This window comes from Boleophthalmus pectinirostris, unplaced genomic scaffold (assembly GCF_026225935.1).
Source record: "Boleophthalmus pectinirostris isolate CB_2022bp ecotype Guang Dong unplaced genomic scaffold, ASM2622593v1 HiC_scaffold_10, whole genome shotgun sequence".
NCBI classification, from domain to species: domain Eukaryota; kingdom Metazoa; phylum Chordata; class Actinopteri; order Gobiiformes; family Gobiidae; genus Boleophthalmus; species Boleophthalmus pectinirostris.
The window spans coordinates 19,554,846-19,573,764 of NW_026570971.1; the positions used below are offsets into that span (position 1 = coordinate 19,554,846).

The window sequence follows — 18,919 nt, forward strand, 5'->3', positions numbered from 1 at the left end:
TACGTGCATTGATGGTTGGACACAGGGGTTCGTGGGGGATAGGTTGGCAGGCCTAAGTGTGTCATTGGTTAACTGGCATTTTTGTCTTCCTCTGTTCCCTCATTTTTGTCTCCTTGGCCCTCAGGGCAGTCCATCTGCCTTTTCTCTTTCTCTGATCTTTCATTCACCATGACTAGAACCATCCAAAATCTCTCAAGCACACATGGAGGCATACACACCACACACAGAGGGTGCCAGGCTGCTGGGGCAGTTGTTTATAAGCACAGATCTATCTTGCATATCAACTCTGTGCAGCAGCAGTCCAAGACCCTCAACAGTGACTTGATATACAGCAATATGTGTAATCATCAATATCAAGTATCTTTCAGGCCAAACGTAATGGAAAATAACTTTTAAGTAGACAAAGGTTAGATTATCACTTGAAATAATAAATTCCACAAACTATGCAATTTGCATTACAGTACATTTAATGATTTTGTGCTCTTTTTTATTAAATAGTTTTGCTACATGAAAATCTTAACACTGTGTGCAATGTACTCTATTCAAAGTAAGTGCATTTAAAGTTTAGCACAGAAAAGTGCCTGGAAAAGTGCATTGTGAAATCTTGCATCCAGACGTCCTTCAGTCCGTCACTGCGATCTGTCACCAGTATGGGCAAAGGTTCACCTGTGTGTCTGTGCCGCAGCTGTCTGGCCATCTGACGGACATACGACTGTATACAGAGTGAATATTTGTGCGAGAGGATATGCGCGGGTCTGTGTGTGTGGCCAGCCTCCATCTGCTCTCGGGTGATTGTGCTTCTGGGGAACAATGTTGGAAAGATGCTAAGCTCCTACACACACACACACACATGCACAAATCACTCCACTCTGCCAGCCAGTGTTGACGGGCATTAGCGTCCACTACATGTCATCCATTGGTTTACATGTATGTATTTCATGGAGCCTGTGTTATACCTATATGTTTGACTCTTCGGATTAGAGTGTTTTGTGGTGTTTGGTTGCTCCGTTGTGTGCGCGGGACATCCCCTCTAGTTGTTGATTGGCAGAGATAGCTGTGCTGAGGCTGGGGTCAGCATATGGCTTGGTGTGATAGCAGTGCTGCGGTTGTGCGTTTGTGCATTTTATGGTCTTGTGTGTGTCTCTCTTTCACACTCTGTTCCCACTGAAATGATGGCAGCTCTGGGCATGTAGTGCTATTATCCCCCATATCCACACACACATAGACACAGAGAGAGGGAGCAGCCAAACGCCTACCGGCCTGCCTGGCCTTTCTGTGCCAGGCCCCACAATAGGCTCCATTGTCCCAGTCAGGCTACAATCTGCCGTGTGTGACAAGGAGTGTGTGTCCCTCACCACAGTAAAAAGGTGAGGGCGCAACCTTACAAATTGAAGACATTTTGTTATTGGTGATGCTAAAATGGGGTCATGGTATCCTTTATCCTCTACGCCACCTATTCTCTGTGGAAGGAGCACCTCTTCTGACTTTGCTGCCGTGCAAGAGTGGGCTCTGCCAACTGCAGCGATATGAGATAAAGCTGGTTTTCAGAAATAAATTCATTAGTAGCCTTTACGCATTATATATAAGAAGAAATGTAATTGTTAAATTGACATGACATTTGGACATTAGATATCTGTAGCGTAAAAACATAATAAGATTGTGGTTAAGAGAATGACTGTGTGAATGCAGGCAGAAGGAGGTGCTTAAGTTTAATTGTTTCCCATTGGGTAAATGTAGGAAATGAAAAGGCAGGAGTGAGGAGGAGGGTCACTGCTAATCTCTTCGTGGTCTCCTTTGGGAATTGTGTCTTGTGTCTGTATGGTTATAGCTGCCTTGTTGGATGCTTAAGCTTGTTGGAAGGGTGTGTAAGTGACATTCTGCAATAGCATAATTCTACATAAATGTTCTTAAAATGTTATTTTACTATGATGCAACATTTCTAGAAACTCTATTTTGCATTAGTAATTTTATATATATAGGTAATAAAAAAACATAACTTTTAGATAGTCCTGTTCCTCATAGATAAATCATAGGAAAAATGAGTGAGCGAAAACGATTACTTTCACTGCAGCTCATCAGGTTTTTAGTCTAATTTTCGGCATGTATGATTCTTGTAATGACTTGTGTATGTGTCAGTTTGTGTCTCCCCGTGTGGACACATGCGCTAGAGCCATCAGCGGCTTGAGCGCACCTTCTGAGCGCGGACCCCCCTCTGACCAGTAAACAAGCTAATCTGCAGTGTGTCGCCGCTTATGCGTCCCAGAACATGGATGCACTTTGTCGGGTTGCCGATCTGAATGTAAGCATTTTCAAGTGATGAGCTGTTTAAGATTCAGCCGGGGCCATTGCACACAAGTCCACAAAATGTAACTGAAGTTGAAGTGTGTAGTGTGAGCCCTATTGGTTCCTGCACATTTGATTTATAAAAATAATAACTATATGAAATAAACTACAGTTTAGAATTAACCATTCATTTAATTTACAAAGTCATATGTTATAATTCTGTTAAATGTTCTTGATCATGTTTAATTTAAAAAGAAAACATCAGTACCCAATTATTCCTGGTATTTGCATTTTTTTTATTTGTTTTTGATTTTGGAGCCTTTTTTTATTAAAGAGGCAGACAAAAAGTGATTACATGATATATAACATAATTAATACTGTATTACATATATTATAGGCTATCGAAACTGACATAATAAAAGAAAACAAATACATATAGAAGGGTTTACGACTTTGAAATCTTGCTCAAAGGGACATTTTATTCATATGAAATTATATAAATGTCATTTTTAATGTAGCATACATGTCTATACCTTGTACTGATGGTGTGGGCAAATATTGTTTTATAGCCTTGAGATAAGAATAAAATAAATCTGTCTAATGTATTATTATTACGGCGGTTTATGGCCTACATGTGAAATAAGGATTGTGCTGGCTGCTTCAGGGCTTCCTAGTTGCAACTGATGTCGTGTGATTGCTGCTGTGTTTTCAGCAGATTAAGGTGAACTGGTGAAAAAGTGGTGATTAGAATTTCAATACTTTTTCCCCTTCATTTCAGGATTAGTTTAAAGAGCAGATAAATAGCATTAAACACGATTGTGCTGCCATGTGCACTTGCCCCTAACAATAACAACTGCATCAGAGTGACCTATCTGTGTCCCCATCTTGCCATACGTGAACACACACGTGCAGCCTTAATGAAATCACAAAGCCTCCATATCATTGCTATCACAGAAAGATATAAACCCATTAGCTTGTTCCTTTGGGCATGAACGCACGCACACACACAGGTTTATCATTACACACTGTAAACCTTTTCCAATTGTATTATCCCTCTGATGTCCCCTTCTCTGTTGTCTGTTCCAATGCCTGGGGTGCAGAGGACAGATAGGCTGGACCTCAGTGCGCTGGGGAGATGCCGACTGAGATACAGCAAATATGAAAGAGAGGTATCTTTTTCAACTACTGTGGTTTTAATGCTATGTGACTTTTACAACATTCAGTAGTTTACAGCTCCAAAATGTACTGCAAATAATACTGAAAGCAAATATTTTTTGACAATAACTTAATTTCAAAATTTTATTTAGTAAAGTTACTTTAATACAAAAGTGAAATTGCAAAAGTGAATATAAAACAAATATTTTTTCTGTAGATTTTTATAAATCTCAAAACTGTTATATAGTGGATATATTTGTCCCCTCATTTTTACTTTTTATAAATCAAAATTAAGTTTAAACATTTAATTACATTTTCGAGATAGATTGGTGTATAATTAGTATGTAACTAATTGGTTGTGTGTTTAAAGTATCAGCATATTGAATGGTGATGTGCAGTGTCTAATCACTGACGACACAAGGCCTCTGCTTCAGAGTTATACTTGGCATTATATGCAGTGCTGCTTCAAAGATAACTTCTGCTTGAACGGACTCACTCGACCAGTATTGATTTGCTCGCACAGGCTTTATAGTGGCTGTCAATACTCCCATTTGTATGCAGTTAGCACGGAGCCTGTACTTGTTATTGATTTTAACTTCAGCAAATTTTGCAGGAGTTTGTTGATTATTTTAAGAAAATATGAGATTTAACTTTTAATCACAGGATTTTTACTACTGAAGTGCAGATGGCAAGACAGTGCGGATACTGGCAAATCAGAGATGAGTTAACTCATCTTTCCAAACAGAGAGGATTATATCTGTGTGGCAAATAAAAGGTCAGACAAACATTACATTATTTTCCCTCCTATCAAATGATTAAAATAACGATGTATCTTGTTGTATAGTGTTCTCTTATGTGCTCCTCTACAATCATAAAAATGTTTAACTGTGCATTTACATGAGAAGAACAAATTAATAAATTAAAACATTAATGAATGAATATCAGCAAACATTAGTAGCCATGCAAGATATCCTTTGTTTTGAATGGTTTGTTTGCTTATGCAATGGCAAATTCTAAGAAGCAGCTTATGTATCTATGACTAGAATGAATAGAATATAATGTCATAGTCGTCAGTTAAATATTCAAAACCACACATCCCTGTCTGCTCGACCCCTAATGCGCTAACAAGCTCCCTTCTGCTCCTCTCGCGTCCTCTGCCGCTCACTCGGTCTCAAGTGATCGCAGGAGTCGAACATCAGCACAATGAAGAGCGCCGCGGGAGAGAGAGGGACAGAAAGCTTCTGAAATGGACCAGGGACAGCACCAACGCGCTCTCCACTCTTTTCAACCGCACCAAGAAAATGAGTTTCTGACTTCACACAAAAGAACCTTTTTATATTTGCCCGCCGTCCCCCTGTCCACCTTTTAGACTCCAATGTGGCTCTATCTCCTCTCTTTCTGTCACTCTCCCTTTATAATCTTTCCCTTTTCTCTCCCAGAAAGCGAGATATTTTGCTGCTAATGACTTAATAAGAGGGCCCATCTGAAATTCGATTACGGCACATTTCATTGCTACCATTTGGACGGACCACAGGGAGAGTGAGGTAGGGGTGCCAATGAGACAGATACAAGCTGCCTTTTTTACCTTACAGTTTTTATGTATGATTTCATTTGTGTAGATGGACTATACAAGATGTTTACCAAAGGCTTCTTATATGGTTGCCAAATAATGTTCCTCCTAGGTCAAGTTTTCAAAAAGAACTGCTGAAAAGAAAAGAATATGAGTACAGAAAAGTCAAATGCTGGTAGTGTAAATATTCACTCACTGAAGTTATTTTAGGGCTTAATCAGTCAAGCTTGGATTGGTTGCAAATCGGTCTTAATTCCACACAGTGTCTTTCTGTAAGCTGCAGCAGAAGGATATGATCAAAAATGGATTGTTAGACTAAATTGTCTGGTGTCTTTGGCAAGTCTACATCAACAGGAAACCTCAAAATAACTACTCAAGGAACACTTGGTAAAAGAATGGCTGCAAAATGAGTTTATTAATACCACATATTAAAATCTAAAAAAAATCACGATACAATTTTTATTTTATAACAAAGTGAGAAAAGACTTGGTACTCAATACTGATTATGATACTACGATGAAGTAAAAAATAATACTTGGACAATAGAATGCCATTTTCAACAGAAACTTGTTCAGATAACGATTAAGACTGATACTAAAAATCATATAAAAAGGAACAGTCCTAGTAATAAAGATGGTTCTAATCAAATCCTGTCTCAATACAAGTTTAAGTATCTAAGAGTGTTGTATAGATAATTTGACAACCTTAAACCAAGTGGTAAATGCTATACAGTAGATGTTGTTGTCCTATTCCTCTTATCGTGCCAAAGTTATCAAAGTTGTAAGCGCTTCTTGTGTCTTGTTGTGTTGCCGCTCAGTGTGAGTTTGTGTTTGTGCCACAGTGACACGGGGCCACATGCAGAAAGCCCACGCTGGGAAGAAGAAAGAGCAGAGAGACAAAGGAAATAGACAGTGAAAAAGGAACAAAAACTCCAGTCATTTATCCCAGCTGTGCTACAATATCTATTTATTTACTTTCTGCTCAATATTAGTCCCTTCTGCTGCTGGAGTTCTTTTGACCTCCTCCTTTTGTTCTGAGATGGACTGTGTATTGGAGGCATTGGGCATACAACGAGTTTGTAGAAGCAACAAATACATACTTTGAAAAAAGATGAAGATACAGGTACAGGTAGATACTGAACATTTCCAGACATGTTTTAGAACATTTCTGAAGGATGGCAAAACAGACAGACAAAAAAAATCGAATTATTGTTATCTGGACCAATTTTTTTTTTTTTTAATATTGCCATGTCTTGAATTTTCTAACTACTGAAAGGGCATTGTCTAAGTGTCATTTGTACCAATTTGTATTCATGGTTTTTCTTTTAATGGATGTTAAAAGTGTATTATCTATTCAGTTTTGGCCTTTTCAAAGTTCTTATATTTAAGTAACTTTCTTTTTTCTCTTTCTCTTCCCACCTCTGCTGCTTCACGCTAAAACAACAGCACAGCATTGTTCGGAAATGGCTAATTGTTTCCCCTAATTGTCTCACATCCTGGCACACTTGAAGAAGTCAGAGGCGAAAGTGCGATGCAGGGGAGCGGGGAGCAGGAAAAGGCGAGCAGAGCCGTCACATGGAGCCGCGGCGTGACGGCTGCTGAGACTGCTGCTCTTCCCCTGCCTCATCCTCCGGCCGACATACTGCGATTCTCACTCTGTTTTACAAGTCAGCCCCTGCCTTCCGCCCACTGCATCGCACTTGCTTTGCACCTCCAATCTTCTTCATTTCCTTCATATGCCACTGTGATTTACAGCATGCTAAATGAGGAGAAAACTGCTATTTTTACTTTGAGCAAATCAATCAATTTCACTGGAATTAAGATCTGAGCAAGTGCAGTATAATAGTTAGTAATAGTGGTTTTATCATTAGGATATATACTCTAATTTTTTTATGTGCATTTTTTTCACCACATATCAAATATGCTGAGCAAATTTGAAATAGTTTGCATCTGTTTTTGTGAAGTTTATAATTCTTGACAATGGCTCTGTTGTAAAGTTCTCTGATCCGCTCCGATATTGAACTCGTTTCCCCAAAGCTCTCTCAACTTGCAGAGACTGTAACTTTTATATATTGGCAGATCTCAATGTACAGACTTTTTATAAAGATTACTGAAGTAAAGGTTTATATTATATTGCCTTGAAACTATAAAAAATATAACATGTATGTTTAATGAATTCAAGTAACTGCTATCCACTTTTTCTGTAATACCAATATTTGCAGCCTGCTTACACCAGCCCAGTGGTTTGCTCTGACTTTTGGTCATTCAGTCTGTCCCTTCGTTTTAAAGGAGCCATACTGTTGTTATTATCATTGTCTCTAACTGGATCAGTTACCATTAGACCTGAACCCCTCTCCTTCTGAGACCCTTAGACTGCCTGTGTAACCCAATAGAAAACCCATGGGTGCTGTTACAGATGGCTGGCCCATTCACAACAGAGGGCCACGCATTGAGGCACAAACACACAGATTTCATTCTGAAGATTCATTGGCCTAATCCCATTTAAACAGAGACATGCACTTACATAGACAGTCGCCCATAAAGCTCGTTCACTACCATTTCTGGGACCCAGGCTTATCAAATACAGATACATGCAGCCATTGAAAACCACTGTTATTGTAGCAAATGGCTTTACTATTGGGAGCTAATGGGGTTGAGTTATGTGTGTGCGCTCAGCAGCTGTCATTATGGCTGGATATATAGATAAGAAGAGTATGGACCTACATAATCTTTCTAATAGGAAATTATGAGGGTTATAAAAGCAAATAATGATGCTCTGGTGAAGAAACTGTTCTGTCTTTTGTTGCTTAGTTATTATTTTGTTTTTCAGCTGCTTTTATTAGTTTTGTTTTTTGTTATTTGTATAATTTTTTGAAGATGCTGGTTATGGACAATGTATGAGATTGAGTTACTTTGAATCCGTTGTTTTTCTTGGCAAAATGGGGCTATTTTTCTCCTATAACATTAAGCTTTTTCATGTGAACTAAAATCTAAATCAAACTACAATGTCTGATCCACTCTTTCCTTCTCATAATCTTTCTTGCTTTTTCCTTTTACATTTTTTCACCTTAACCTTTGACATCAGCTATGAAGAGCGTGCCAGATACCTTGAAACTATTGTGCAGCATCACCAGGAACCCACAACCTTTGAGGATTACGCTGCTCGAGTCTACACTCCAGCTCCGTGCACACATTTTCCTTCTGATACAGGTACAGCTGAAACATGTTATCTAAATATATTGTTTAATATTAGTATTAAAGATGAGAAAATCTAATCTAAAATAATTTGGCGTCATTTGTTTGGTTAATTAATGTAATAGTGTATGAGTATGAGGTTTGTATGCTTTCAATGTGTCATAATTACTAAAACAAACGGCACACGTTTCGGTATAATGAGGTTAACCAGGGTTGCCGCGGCGACCACTGAGGTGTGACTGTCTAAACGAGTGCGTGTAATTGACATCCTGCTGCTTATCTCTCAAGCTAATGTGCCTCAAATAATATTGACAATAACTACCATAAAATAATCACCTTGCCTTGAAGCTGAATAACGTAACATGCAAAATACAGATGGCTGTTTTTGTGTTGTTCACCTTCAAAAACATTTCAGAGCCCACAATCAAAATCATGAATTGGAATAAAATGACCATAATCTTTTGATTCTGTGCTCTCAAATCATGAAAAAGACTGAAGCCCTGCTCTTTTTGTCTCCCTCCCTCCCTCAAGTTAACTCACAGGTCCCTTAACTGCACAATGAACAACCATTTTTGTATCTTCTTTTTGCCCATTTTTAATTTTACCTTTAAACTCCCCTTTTTATTATTTTTATTTCTGTTTATTTTCCCCATTTCCCCCCATCCCTTAGATCGTAATGTCTCACTTGCCTATTGCTAAGAAGGTAAGCCTGGTCACATGATTGACACTCCCTGTTCTGATTGGTTCTTGCCACTGACATTTTCTGCCTAACCATTTCTTAAATCTTATATCTCCTTGTAATGTGTGTTTGTTTACTGACCCCGTGTTTCCTCTGAATTTTACTGTCACATTTCTGATGAAGGAAATTTTCATTCCACTTGTTGGTGCAATTTGGTTTGTCATAGCTCTAATTTTATTTTTATATTGCACACACATAGAAACTTATAATAAAGCCTCATCTAAATTGCACTTATGTGAGCGGGAGTGAGATTTCCTTCATATAACAAAGTTTTCATGTGTTCAATGTCACCAACTTGTTTCATTAACCTGCATTGTGAGACACTGATGTGGTGAAACTAATATTTTACCTTTTGTATGCTCCTGTCTTCCTGAATATATTTATTTCAGTGTAATGCCACTTGTAGCTTTTTATTAGTTTTAAACCAAATGATCATTATTTTTGGCAGGCTATTGGGCAGTTATTTAGAATTTCAGAAAATCAATATGTTTTATATATCAATTTTTCATATTTACTTTTCAATAAAATTAGCTAATGTTAACAACCATAAAGATTTTTATTCTGGCAGGGTGAGTATGAATCTTACACACCCATTTTTTAAAGCACATTTTAAGAAATCATGTATAGTAAAGTGCATATTTGATTTAGGGTCTGTAGTACATCTTTTTGTTTTAAACATTTTATTACTCCTTTTCATATTCATTTTCTTTTTTGCACAGTTCTTGATGTTTTTCATTTCTTTTCATGCTTTCTCACCTCCACTGTTGTGCAGAGGAGCACAGTGCTCTGTATCTCATAGTCCCTAAACCAATCGACAGTTTGAACCTGCTCAGGGTGAAGGGCAAGGGCCTCAAGCAGAAGGTCCTTCATGCTAGCTGTGAATGGTAATGCTTAGATCCCAGATGTGTACTGTAGCCTATTGACTCATAGTAAATAGTGCTAGATTAGTCTGCCAACATAGGGTAAATATAGAAGTATATAAATTAACATTATTTCATCAATTTAGTTCATGTGTATAAAATTCATAATGCCACATGAACTACACAGACAAGATCTGTAACTTATTCAGCCTTCATATCTTGCATTAGAAGGTGATTAGACAACTGATGTTATATGTATTTGAGTATCTTATAATGATGACGTGTGATCTCAAGAGATGTTTTGAGAATAAACAAGAAGTCTCACTTCAAACAAGAAGTGTCAATATAGGGATTTGATTGGCTTAAGTGGAACTGTAACTTTCTCTAACCTAAGTTTTATAGTCTAGTGGGTTTGAAACTAGTTTAGAGACATTATTTGTGTCAATTAAGTTGTTAGTTCTGACTAGTGATGGTTAATCTTGTTTTTTTTTCTAGTCTGCTATCTCCTTTTTTATTTCATTCCACACTTAATCCAGGACTCATAGTAATCTACTGTTGTTAGTAGGAATCATTTTCACGTTAGTCTAATATGAATTTAGTAACCTCTTTAGATCCTCTGTCTGTCCCTTTGCTCCCATTATATGCCACGTGTTATGAATCTTTACAGGACATAAAATTATGCAATGTATTGATAACTACTGTCTACATCTCTCCATCTCCTTTTCTGTTCACTCAACCCCTCACCCTATCATCAGGCTCCTGCCTCGAGATTCTTCGGGGAGAAAGTCCGGCTCTTGGGGAGGCCGGGAGCGACTCGGCGTCCCCCATGTCTCCCAGGACTAGCAAGAGTCGCATGTCCATGAAGCTGCGCCGTTCGTCTGGGTCTGCCAATAAGACCTAAGCTTATAGACTTTCACTTCAGCACAAAATATATCCAGCATATTTGCAACATAATCAAGAAAAATAGAGCTTGTGTTATACATTTCCTATACCATCATATACCACAATGTACTGAAAAACATTTATTGAATTGTGGCTGAAGCTGTTATTTTTGCTGTCTATTCTCAGCCATGCTTTTGAAAAAAAAAAAAAATAGCTGGACAAGTGGGCCTTGAGTATTACTTCATGTCCCTATCATGTATGAGAGCACATTGCAAGAGAAAAAACAGGTGCTGCGTAGATGCTGTATATTTGTACCATAGGTGGACATGGATGTACAAACAAAAGCTGAGTTTTGATAGAAAAGAAATTAGATTGTTCCAAAAGCACCACGAATATAGTGACAAATGTCTATTTTTATGGTCAGATCTGTAAATGGGGTCGTGGGTTGTTTTGACGACGCTCAAATATAAATACTTCAGCTGTTCGAGAAGAAATGTGTAGACTGAAGTTATGGCTTCAGAAATGCCAAAAATATTTCTCATTCAGAAAGTGTTGTTTTAAAAGACTGTTGCGAACAGATCAAAAAGCAAGCACTTGTTACACGTTATTTTGCTGATTATTTAAACGTAAAAAGCACTGATATCACTGCATTTTTTTTTCTTTATACTTTTTACTTGACTGTAAGTGTTGACCGACAGAGTTGCTGTTTTTTGTTTTATTTGATGCAAGAGAACCACAGTTATGTTTCCTTGTTCTTAGCCGTTATGATAATACATGTATTATCTGTATATCTATATATGTTTGACTATAAATCTATATACTGTATAATAGATATGGATCTATAAGTAGGTGTACAGTGAGAGAAAGCTACTTGTGTATATACTGTTTTATGAGCATTGCTGCCAAAACCAAACTGTGGTCTTAGCCTCAGACCACATCTGCTAAACATGGACTGACACTATGAGTTTAAACTCCAATAGTTTAGTAATAACTGTATTTTGTTCATGATATGTTAATAATGGTAATAACCCATCATGATACCTGTACCATATAGATCTCGCCTTTTAGTTATAGTGGATATCATTCAGCGGTCAACAATGTTCAGAAATGTTTTGATCTATTCTTGTAGCATTTTTAAGTTACAAAATATTCCCTAATCCGTTTTTGTATTATTGATACCACTTTGATCAGACATATTACAGTATTGTTACACTTATGTTACAGTGGTCAGCAAAAGAAGTTAAATGAACACACTAAATATAAATTATAGTTTAGTTCACTCCATCTTTATCATTTATGTTTTGAATGCAAAGGCTGTGGTATTAAGTGTGTCTTTCATACATTTTAATGACTGCTTGTCAGCACTGCTGCTTTTCTTTGCCGCCCATTTGTGTTATGTGTTACGTATTGTTACATAAATGTACTTTTAACCATAGAACAAAGGGACTTAAACTTTTTTTTTAACTTCACTTCACTCTAATCATAATATTAGAAGTCACTTTTTGTTTTATCACTATTTTTTTATGTCTTGTGTCCCTGTAAATTGTCACTGATACAGTTACTGAAAAAGATGGGGAAGTCTCCCCTTCCTGGTCCTCTGTTTGGTCGAACATGTGCTATAGTTACTCATTTTTCATTTTGAGATAATGTGTACATGATGTAAATTGACAAACAGAATCATCTTGTCATCACTGTCACCGTTTGATTTGCCTCTTGTTCTGGGGTCTCATGCTGTAGCACTGTCGATGTTACAAGTCCTGTTTCTTTGCAGTGTCAACATCTCTATCACATCTCTTAGCCACATACAACCATAAACATTAAATGCTTAAAATATTTAGTAAATATGCATTTTAAACATACAATATTTCAAATTGAAATACTGAAAACTTTTTTTTTATTTGTGTCCACCTAAATTGACAGTACATGCAAATATGCCTTCATAAGCTACTTGTATTCTCTGTAGATTTGTGCAAAACTTTATTATTAAAAAGTAGAAAATGTAGACTTCCATAAGCAGTTTCTCTGGAGAGCTGATAAATCATGCTGTAATTTGTGATGAAGCGGATGTACTGACTGTCCTGTCCACTGCATGAGCCCGCAGCGCTAAGTGCATGTGTTTGACCTGTGACCCCACACACAAGAGCATGGCCACACTCACTACAGTGTTACTTACTGACAAACCAACAGTGTGTAAAAAAACACATTCAAACCTATGTATGAATATGACAAAAAAGCATCAATAAATAATAATTAAAAAAAATGTCCAGACCTTTTCCAAATTTGTTTATTGATACTCTTTACATTCGACAAAACCTTTTTTATTCTGAGAGTCACAATTATGCTTTATAAAAACATTAAGCAAATACAGTATGTCAGTGTTTCAGGATAATTTAATGAAATAAATTACAATAGGTTACTATTACATATTTAATTTTGATAGATGACATTATGTGATACAAGCAAAGGCATATTGTTTATCTGTATAAAATTTTTATCAATGATTATTTCTGAAGGACACCCTCTTAAATGTATTTTCGCCAAAATATTGCATTTGTATTTGACAATTACGTAAAGTCATTGCACTGCTTGAGCATTAAGGAAATGTGAACATGGTAATTACATGAAAATCAATGCTCTAACTAGCTTTTCAACTAACTAGTCTTTTCTTCGCTAAACCTTTCTAACTCAAAGGTAGTCTGTGGGCACTATATATGGCATTTTGGAGTTATTGGAGTTTTTGTATACCGCTAAAAAAAAACAATGCTCATAGTCTGGAAAAACTGAATGCCTCCGTTATTACATTCCTGAATTGAGTGCGTACTTTAATAATTAGCTGTTAGTGAACCATTTTGTCTCACGTCAGATCAGTAACGTGGACAGCGCATTGCAGAGTCAAACGCAAACTATTTCATCTTCAGCACCGTGGACAGCTCCCATCAAATCGGGCCGATAGGGATAACTTGGGCTACACGGACAAGTTTCTTGTCTTTTATAAACGCTGCCAAACTTAAAACTATATTAATTGACTATTGGTGAAAGGCACCATGCGTGGAGCGTGATCCTCACCTGTATTTAATGTTTTTTGTTTGTTTTTTAGTCAGGTGGACAGCAGACTGCAGTTTGTTTACGTGTTTCCTTTGAGGTTTACGGGCGCACGCTCATCTGCAGCAGCATCACGTGCCGGTCCTCCGCGGTGTGAGTCTTGTTGATGTGTCTCGTGAGCCCGGAAGAGTTGAAGAAGGTAGACGGACACTGTTTACTGGAGAACAGGTGCTGTGAATGTTGTGAGTCCTGCGGCTCGCTCTCTCCGCTGCTGCTCTCGCTGTCTCTGTGCGCGTGAAATATGTCTCCACCGGAAACTCCAGCTAAAGTTCCCGCTAAAAGCTCGTCCCGCACAGTGTGCCAGAGACGGTGTTTGTCCCGGATTTCGGCGGAAGGGAAACGTGCGCCGCAAATGTGACACAGAAATACCTGGCTGTCTCGCGCTTGGCTGTAAGTGGTCAGCGGAGGCTCGTGCGCTGCCAGGTGCTTCTTGAGGTACGCTTGACGCCGAAACTTCTTCCCACAGCAGCGACACTCATACAGTTCTTCTTCCTGTAAACGTTGGGCAAACGGTAGCGGCAAGCTCGAGGGAGGGCTGTCCGCCGCTCTCACGTGTTGCGGGTCCGTGTGGGTTCGGTAGTGAGGGGGTAGTGTGGGCGGGGGGCCCATGCTTCCCACGTGTGAGCCCTCAGGTGTGCCGTGGTCGGTGTGCCTATCAATGCGCAGCAACTCGTTCTCTTTACCGTCCATCTCCAGCGGCAGAACTCCGCGGGACTGGCTCTTCGTTTGCACCTCTGGGACCTGGCTATTGTTCACAGGGCGCGGTTTATGCCACCGCCTGTGGGAGGCCAAGTTCGCAGGGCAGCTGAAAACTTTCTCACACTCGGGACATCGGTACTCCACGCGCACAATGCGTGAGCACTTGTGCTGAGCGAGAGAGAAGGGGTCCCGGTATTCCTCTTTGCAGAGCTGGCAGATAAACTCCCCCAGCGGCTGCTTCAGGGACCTCTCCCGCTGTGTTCTCGAGTCTGGTACCTCTTTTTTGATGCGCAGCCCCAAAACAGGCGAAGTTGTTACCTCGTCTTCAAAGTGGAGCTTTCGGTTGATTTTGGGTTTCTTTGTGAGGCTAACTTTACTCGGCCTCCGGTCTGTTTCTACGAAGGAACGCTTTCTTGCGCCGTGCTGTCCTTCGTTGAGCATAGAGAGCGATGGGAAGAGGTGCGCGTGCATGTTGGACTCGTGGCCGTAGGGGCTTGTGTGGGGGCGACTGAACGGCACTGAAGCGGGAGTGGAACTGAGGAGAAACGGCAGCTCTGGTGTCACGCACCTCCCTTGGAAAAGTGGAGAGTTGCCCTCATCTTCCTCTTGCTGTTCAAGAACCCTCGTGCTGACTGGAGTTACTGGTACGCAAGACCCCTCCCGTGAGGGTAGAGGTGGGAAGAAGCGCGTGGAGTCGTGGTCTGGAGTAACAGCGTCTGTTCCCCTCTCTTCTGCTTCTGGGAGTTGCGCACGCTTCTCCACTTCAGCCTCTAGTGCGGGCTCTACATGTGGGCTCCACGCGCGTGCAACGTCCTCTTGGAGCACTGGACACGGTTCTTGTGCATGCTCACCCAGTGAAGCCTTCTCATGACAGTCTGGACTTAGAGCTGTGGTGAGTTTTCTGGTCCGGTATGAGCCCGGATTCCGCCGGTTACGCTTCACCAAAAATCCTCGAGGCATGACGCACGGGAACCGAATAAACAACTGTTGTCAAGAAGCGACTTTGAAGTAGAGCTTTGAAGAGCACACGCACGAGAGACAGCAGTGTGTAGAGGGAGGGGGTTTAAGAGCGCGAGGGGAGGACACATCACTGTCCACTGTTTGCTTGGATGCAACTGTCTCCAGCACCTGCGCGCGCAGCATCAGCACCAGAAGACTTGGAGCATCCTCGAAACTCCTGTTCGACGAGGGCGATTTGTAGTTGAACAGATTCAGCATGGATTTTGAAATCGAATCACCTGAAGGTCCATACACTGGTGGACATGTTTAGACTTATGTTTGTTTGTCCGGGTTCCCGTTGCATGAGGGGGAACACTAACAGCTAACTAAAATTAGATTATCGTAGTTTTCTGTCTTCGTGTAATGTCTGATTGTCTGAGTTTTATATTTAAGCTAAATAGCCTGGTGTTTGATGTCTTGTTGGGTTTACTGTGCAGCAGTGTGACTGAGAATGAGATGTAGATCTGTCTCTATTCAGTGCGGCCCGCCCCCTCGAGAACTGCTCTGGCTGATAAGAGATCGGAGAGGCATCTATCCATTCAGACCAGGGGGTGAGGCAGTTTCTGTGTGCGGGCCAGACGCTCTATTGCCCGGCCAGTGGGGTAGAGCCAGCCTCTGGAAATCAATCAAGGAGGATGAGCGTGAGAACAGACTCTGGGTCAGGCGATTGGCTTGATTAGGGTCGTGCGGAGAATCCTCTTGAGAACATGAAACATCCCCGCAATGGCTGTATATGAGGCCTTGTTTTTTTTTTTATTGCAGTTGTCAAATGTTCTTTGAAATATTGTTGCATTATGATGATTAATGTCATATGCACAAGCAATACATAGCCTCCCACAAATTTCAATGAGACAAGCATGTGAGGTCACAAGGGCAAGTTACAGATCAGATCTATGGAGAGGCAAGACGATCACAGCAAGGTTTGTTTTTGTTATTTATTTATTTAGTCATTATTATGTATTTTTTTTACTTGGCTATAAAATATCTGTAGAAAAAATAGACTAAATAGATAGGCTACAGTTTATTTGAAGTAGTAGCCTATTTCAGACAAAATAATTGGTCTATTTGTCCATGGAGACAAGCAAGTGACCTCTCGTCACCAGAAAAGTTACATAATGCTCCCTTAAGTCACTAAATATACAGTCTATAGTCACTGCTGGGTCAAGTATAGGCATAAGGCAATTGGCATGGGGCACTGGGGAGGCAGCTTAATAATGCGCCAGTTTACGAAAAATGATACAGGCTCCGTGTGCCTTCTGCCACTGGCCGTCAGGTGGAGCCAAAATTTAGCAAAGGATTCGGAACACGCGGATTTTTGAAAGGTTTACGTTTGAGGAATCCCATTTGTTCCTTCATGGCTTCATGAGCTTGGATGTTATTCCATTACTCTGTCGCCATCTTGTGGTAAAATCAAATCATAACCATTCACCAAAGTTCCAGAGATAAAACAGAAAACTAAACTAAGCAAGACCCAATGTAACCCTTTTGTTTTGTTTGTTTTCATTTAAGGCCTACAATCTCGTCCTTTGACATCAAAATCCAGAGGTAAAATATCTTTCTAAACTATAGTGTCATCAGTCAATTGACTTTGTATTCCCTGGTGAAGGACTGTACTATGCAGAACACTCACTACTTGTACAATAAAATGAAACAAAACCATGTTGAGTCTTAAACCTTATTTCTTATGTCCATATTTTGACCTTTTAGTGTAAGCTTTATTTGAAATGTACCACAGTATTACATTTTCAAAAGTGATTCGCTTGTGAATGTTGCATAGTATTGTCATGGTCTTGTAAATGATGGAGTTAGGGTTGAAGGACACCAGGGTTGTATAATGTTGATGCCATGTTTTTGATAGTTAATGGGACTTTTTTTGTGCATGTGTCATGCTGTTGCAGTCTGTGATCAGCACATGTGATGTTGTGATTCATGATTACTCAGACCCTTTACCTGAAGAGTTTTGGATTCAACTGAAAGTTTGCACATACATTAGTCATCAATTGTTGTACAGGTTTATTCAAGTACAGAAAGCCCAGGGAATCCTACAAGCTGACAATGTGTAGGAGACACCTGTTTGAATAAGAGGTACTCTTCAAAAATGACATAGTATACATATTTTGCATACAGCTTAGACATCTGTAACAACAGAAATACTCCTCAGCATATAGAGACACACCTGTATGCCTTATGAGATCAAAATACTATTTAGACTCCAAATTAACCTTGAGTGAATTTACAGAAAATCTGTGAAAGAGAAAATATTTCTCTATGACAGACAATTCAAAATGTGCAAAGCATTAAAAGAAGACAAATATAAATTAATCATATAACAACATATTAACATTAATAATTATCAATTAATGACAATTGTCAGATGTTCCAGATATACAAAATATGTATGTAATTAACTAACACTTTCAGTCATCAATAATTTAAGTTTATCTTTTTAAGTCCAGTAGTCCAGTGCTTATGTTGTTGTTCAGTACTCCAAATTACATGTAACCAAGCCATTGTTAATACAAGGCTATGTATCAGTATCGCAATTTGAGAACCACTGGTCTCGGCTTCTGGAAAAGAGTCATTCAAATTGTGTTGCTTCTATGCATGTGTGACCATCTATAGGCCTTTCTTCTGCTTTTATTTACAATATCATCTCTAAATGTAAAGTTAGTTTTCAGTTTTTAAAATTAGTTTTTACATATATTGTAGCAACATTAAAGCATAGGCCATTTGCTTAATGCTTGTATAGGTGAGAAATTAGTCTCCTAGTTGAGAGCTGATACTAACATATGCTGAGACCCGAGCCTGCCTGTTGAACTGGTCTCACCGTCTAAACAATGGGAGGTAACCAAGGCTGGAGTTTCCCCCAGGCCCCCAACCTGCTGCTGCTGTTTGTTTTTAAACCAGGAAAGGTCACAGTCCAGTGAAGCTTCACAGATTTGCACTAAACTTGGAGTACTTCCAGTTTAGGCATCGCAAGTACATTTAATTAATAGTTATATCTAAAATAGAACAGCAATTAATAGTTGTATTACTCCAAGTATGTGAACTCATTTGTCAAAAGTACACGGTCACCAATAGTTTATTCTGTAGAGAGGTGGACTTGGATCTCAAAACACACCTTGTTTTTGTTATTTGAGTATATGCGTGTGTATCTTTAAGAACCTGAACCTCTCATTGGCCTGTGTGGGTCTTAGGGAAACTCCACTACAGTAGTTCCTCCTCCTTGTACATTTATCATGTTACTGTGAGATAAACAAAGTGAAATCACATTGCAGTCACAAATGAACTTCTGGCGGAAACCCCTGTGCATCTTGCAGATTTATTGTGGGCTGGTACACTCACCTCTCCCTCAAGTGATTCATGCAAAAAGATTATTAAAGTGCACTTTGAGGACTTTCCAAATGTGTTCAACACACACTCATGTCAAGAACAG

General features: G+C 39.3%; 2 protein-coding genes across 2 annotated transcripts in view; one reads left to right on the forward strand and one right to left on the reverse strand.

Annotated features, from left to right (window-relative positions):
- ralgapa1 (Ral GTPase activating protein catalytic subunit alpha 1) overlaps positions 1-12,947 on the forward strand; it is a 36,411-nt gene extending 23,464 nt beyond the window's left edge. The window contains exons 39-40 of the mRNA XM_055155099.1: positions 8,093-8,217; positions 10,557-12,947. Coding sequence (XP_055011074.1) covers positions 8,093-8,217; positions 10,557-10,702 — 271 coding nt within the window. The 3' untranslated portion in view covers positions 10,703-12,947. The remainder of the gene's footprint in view (positions 1-8,092; positions 8,218-10,556) is intronic.
- Positions 12,948-13,785: 838 nt separating this feature from the next.
- Positions 13,786-15,444, reverse strand: LOC110155366 (insulinoma-associated protein 2). The gene has a single exon (XM_020919464.2). It carries the CDS (start codon positions 15,442-15,444, stop codon positions 13,828-13,830), a length of 1,617 nt encoding a protein of 538 aa, XP_020775123.1. The 3' UTR covers positions 13,786-13,827.
- Positions 15,445-18,919: the final 3,475 nt, after the last annotated feature.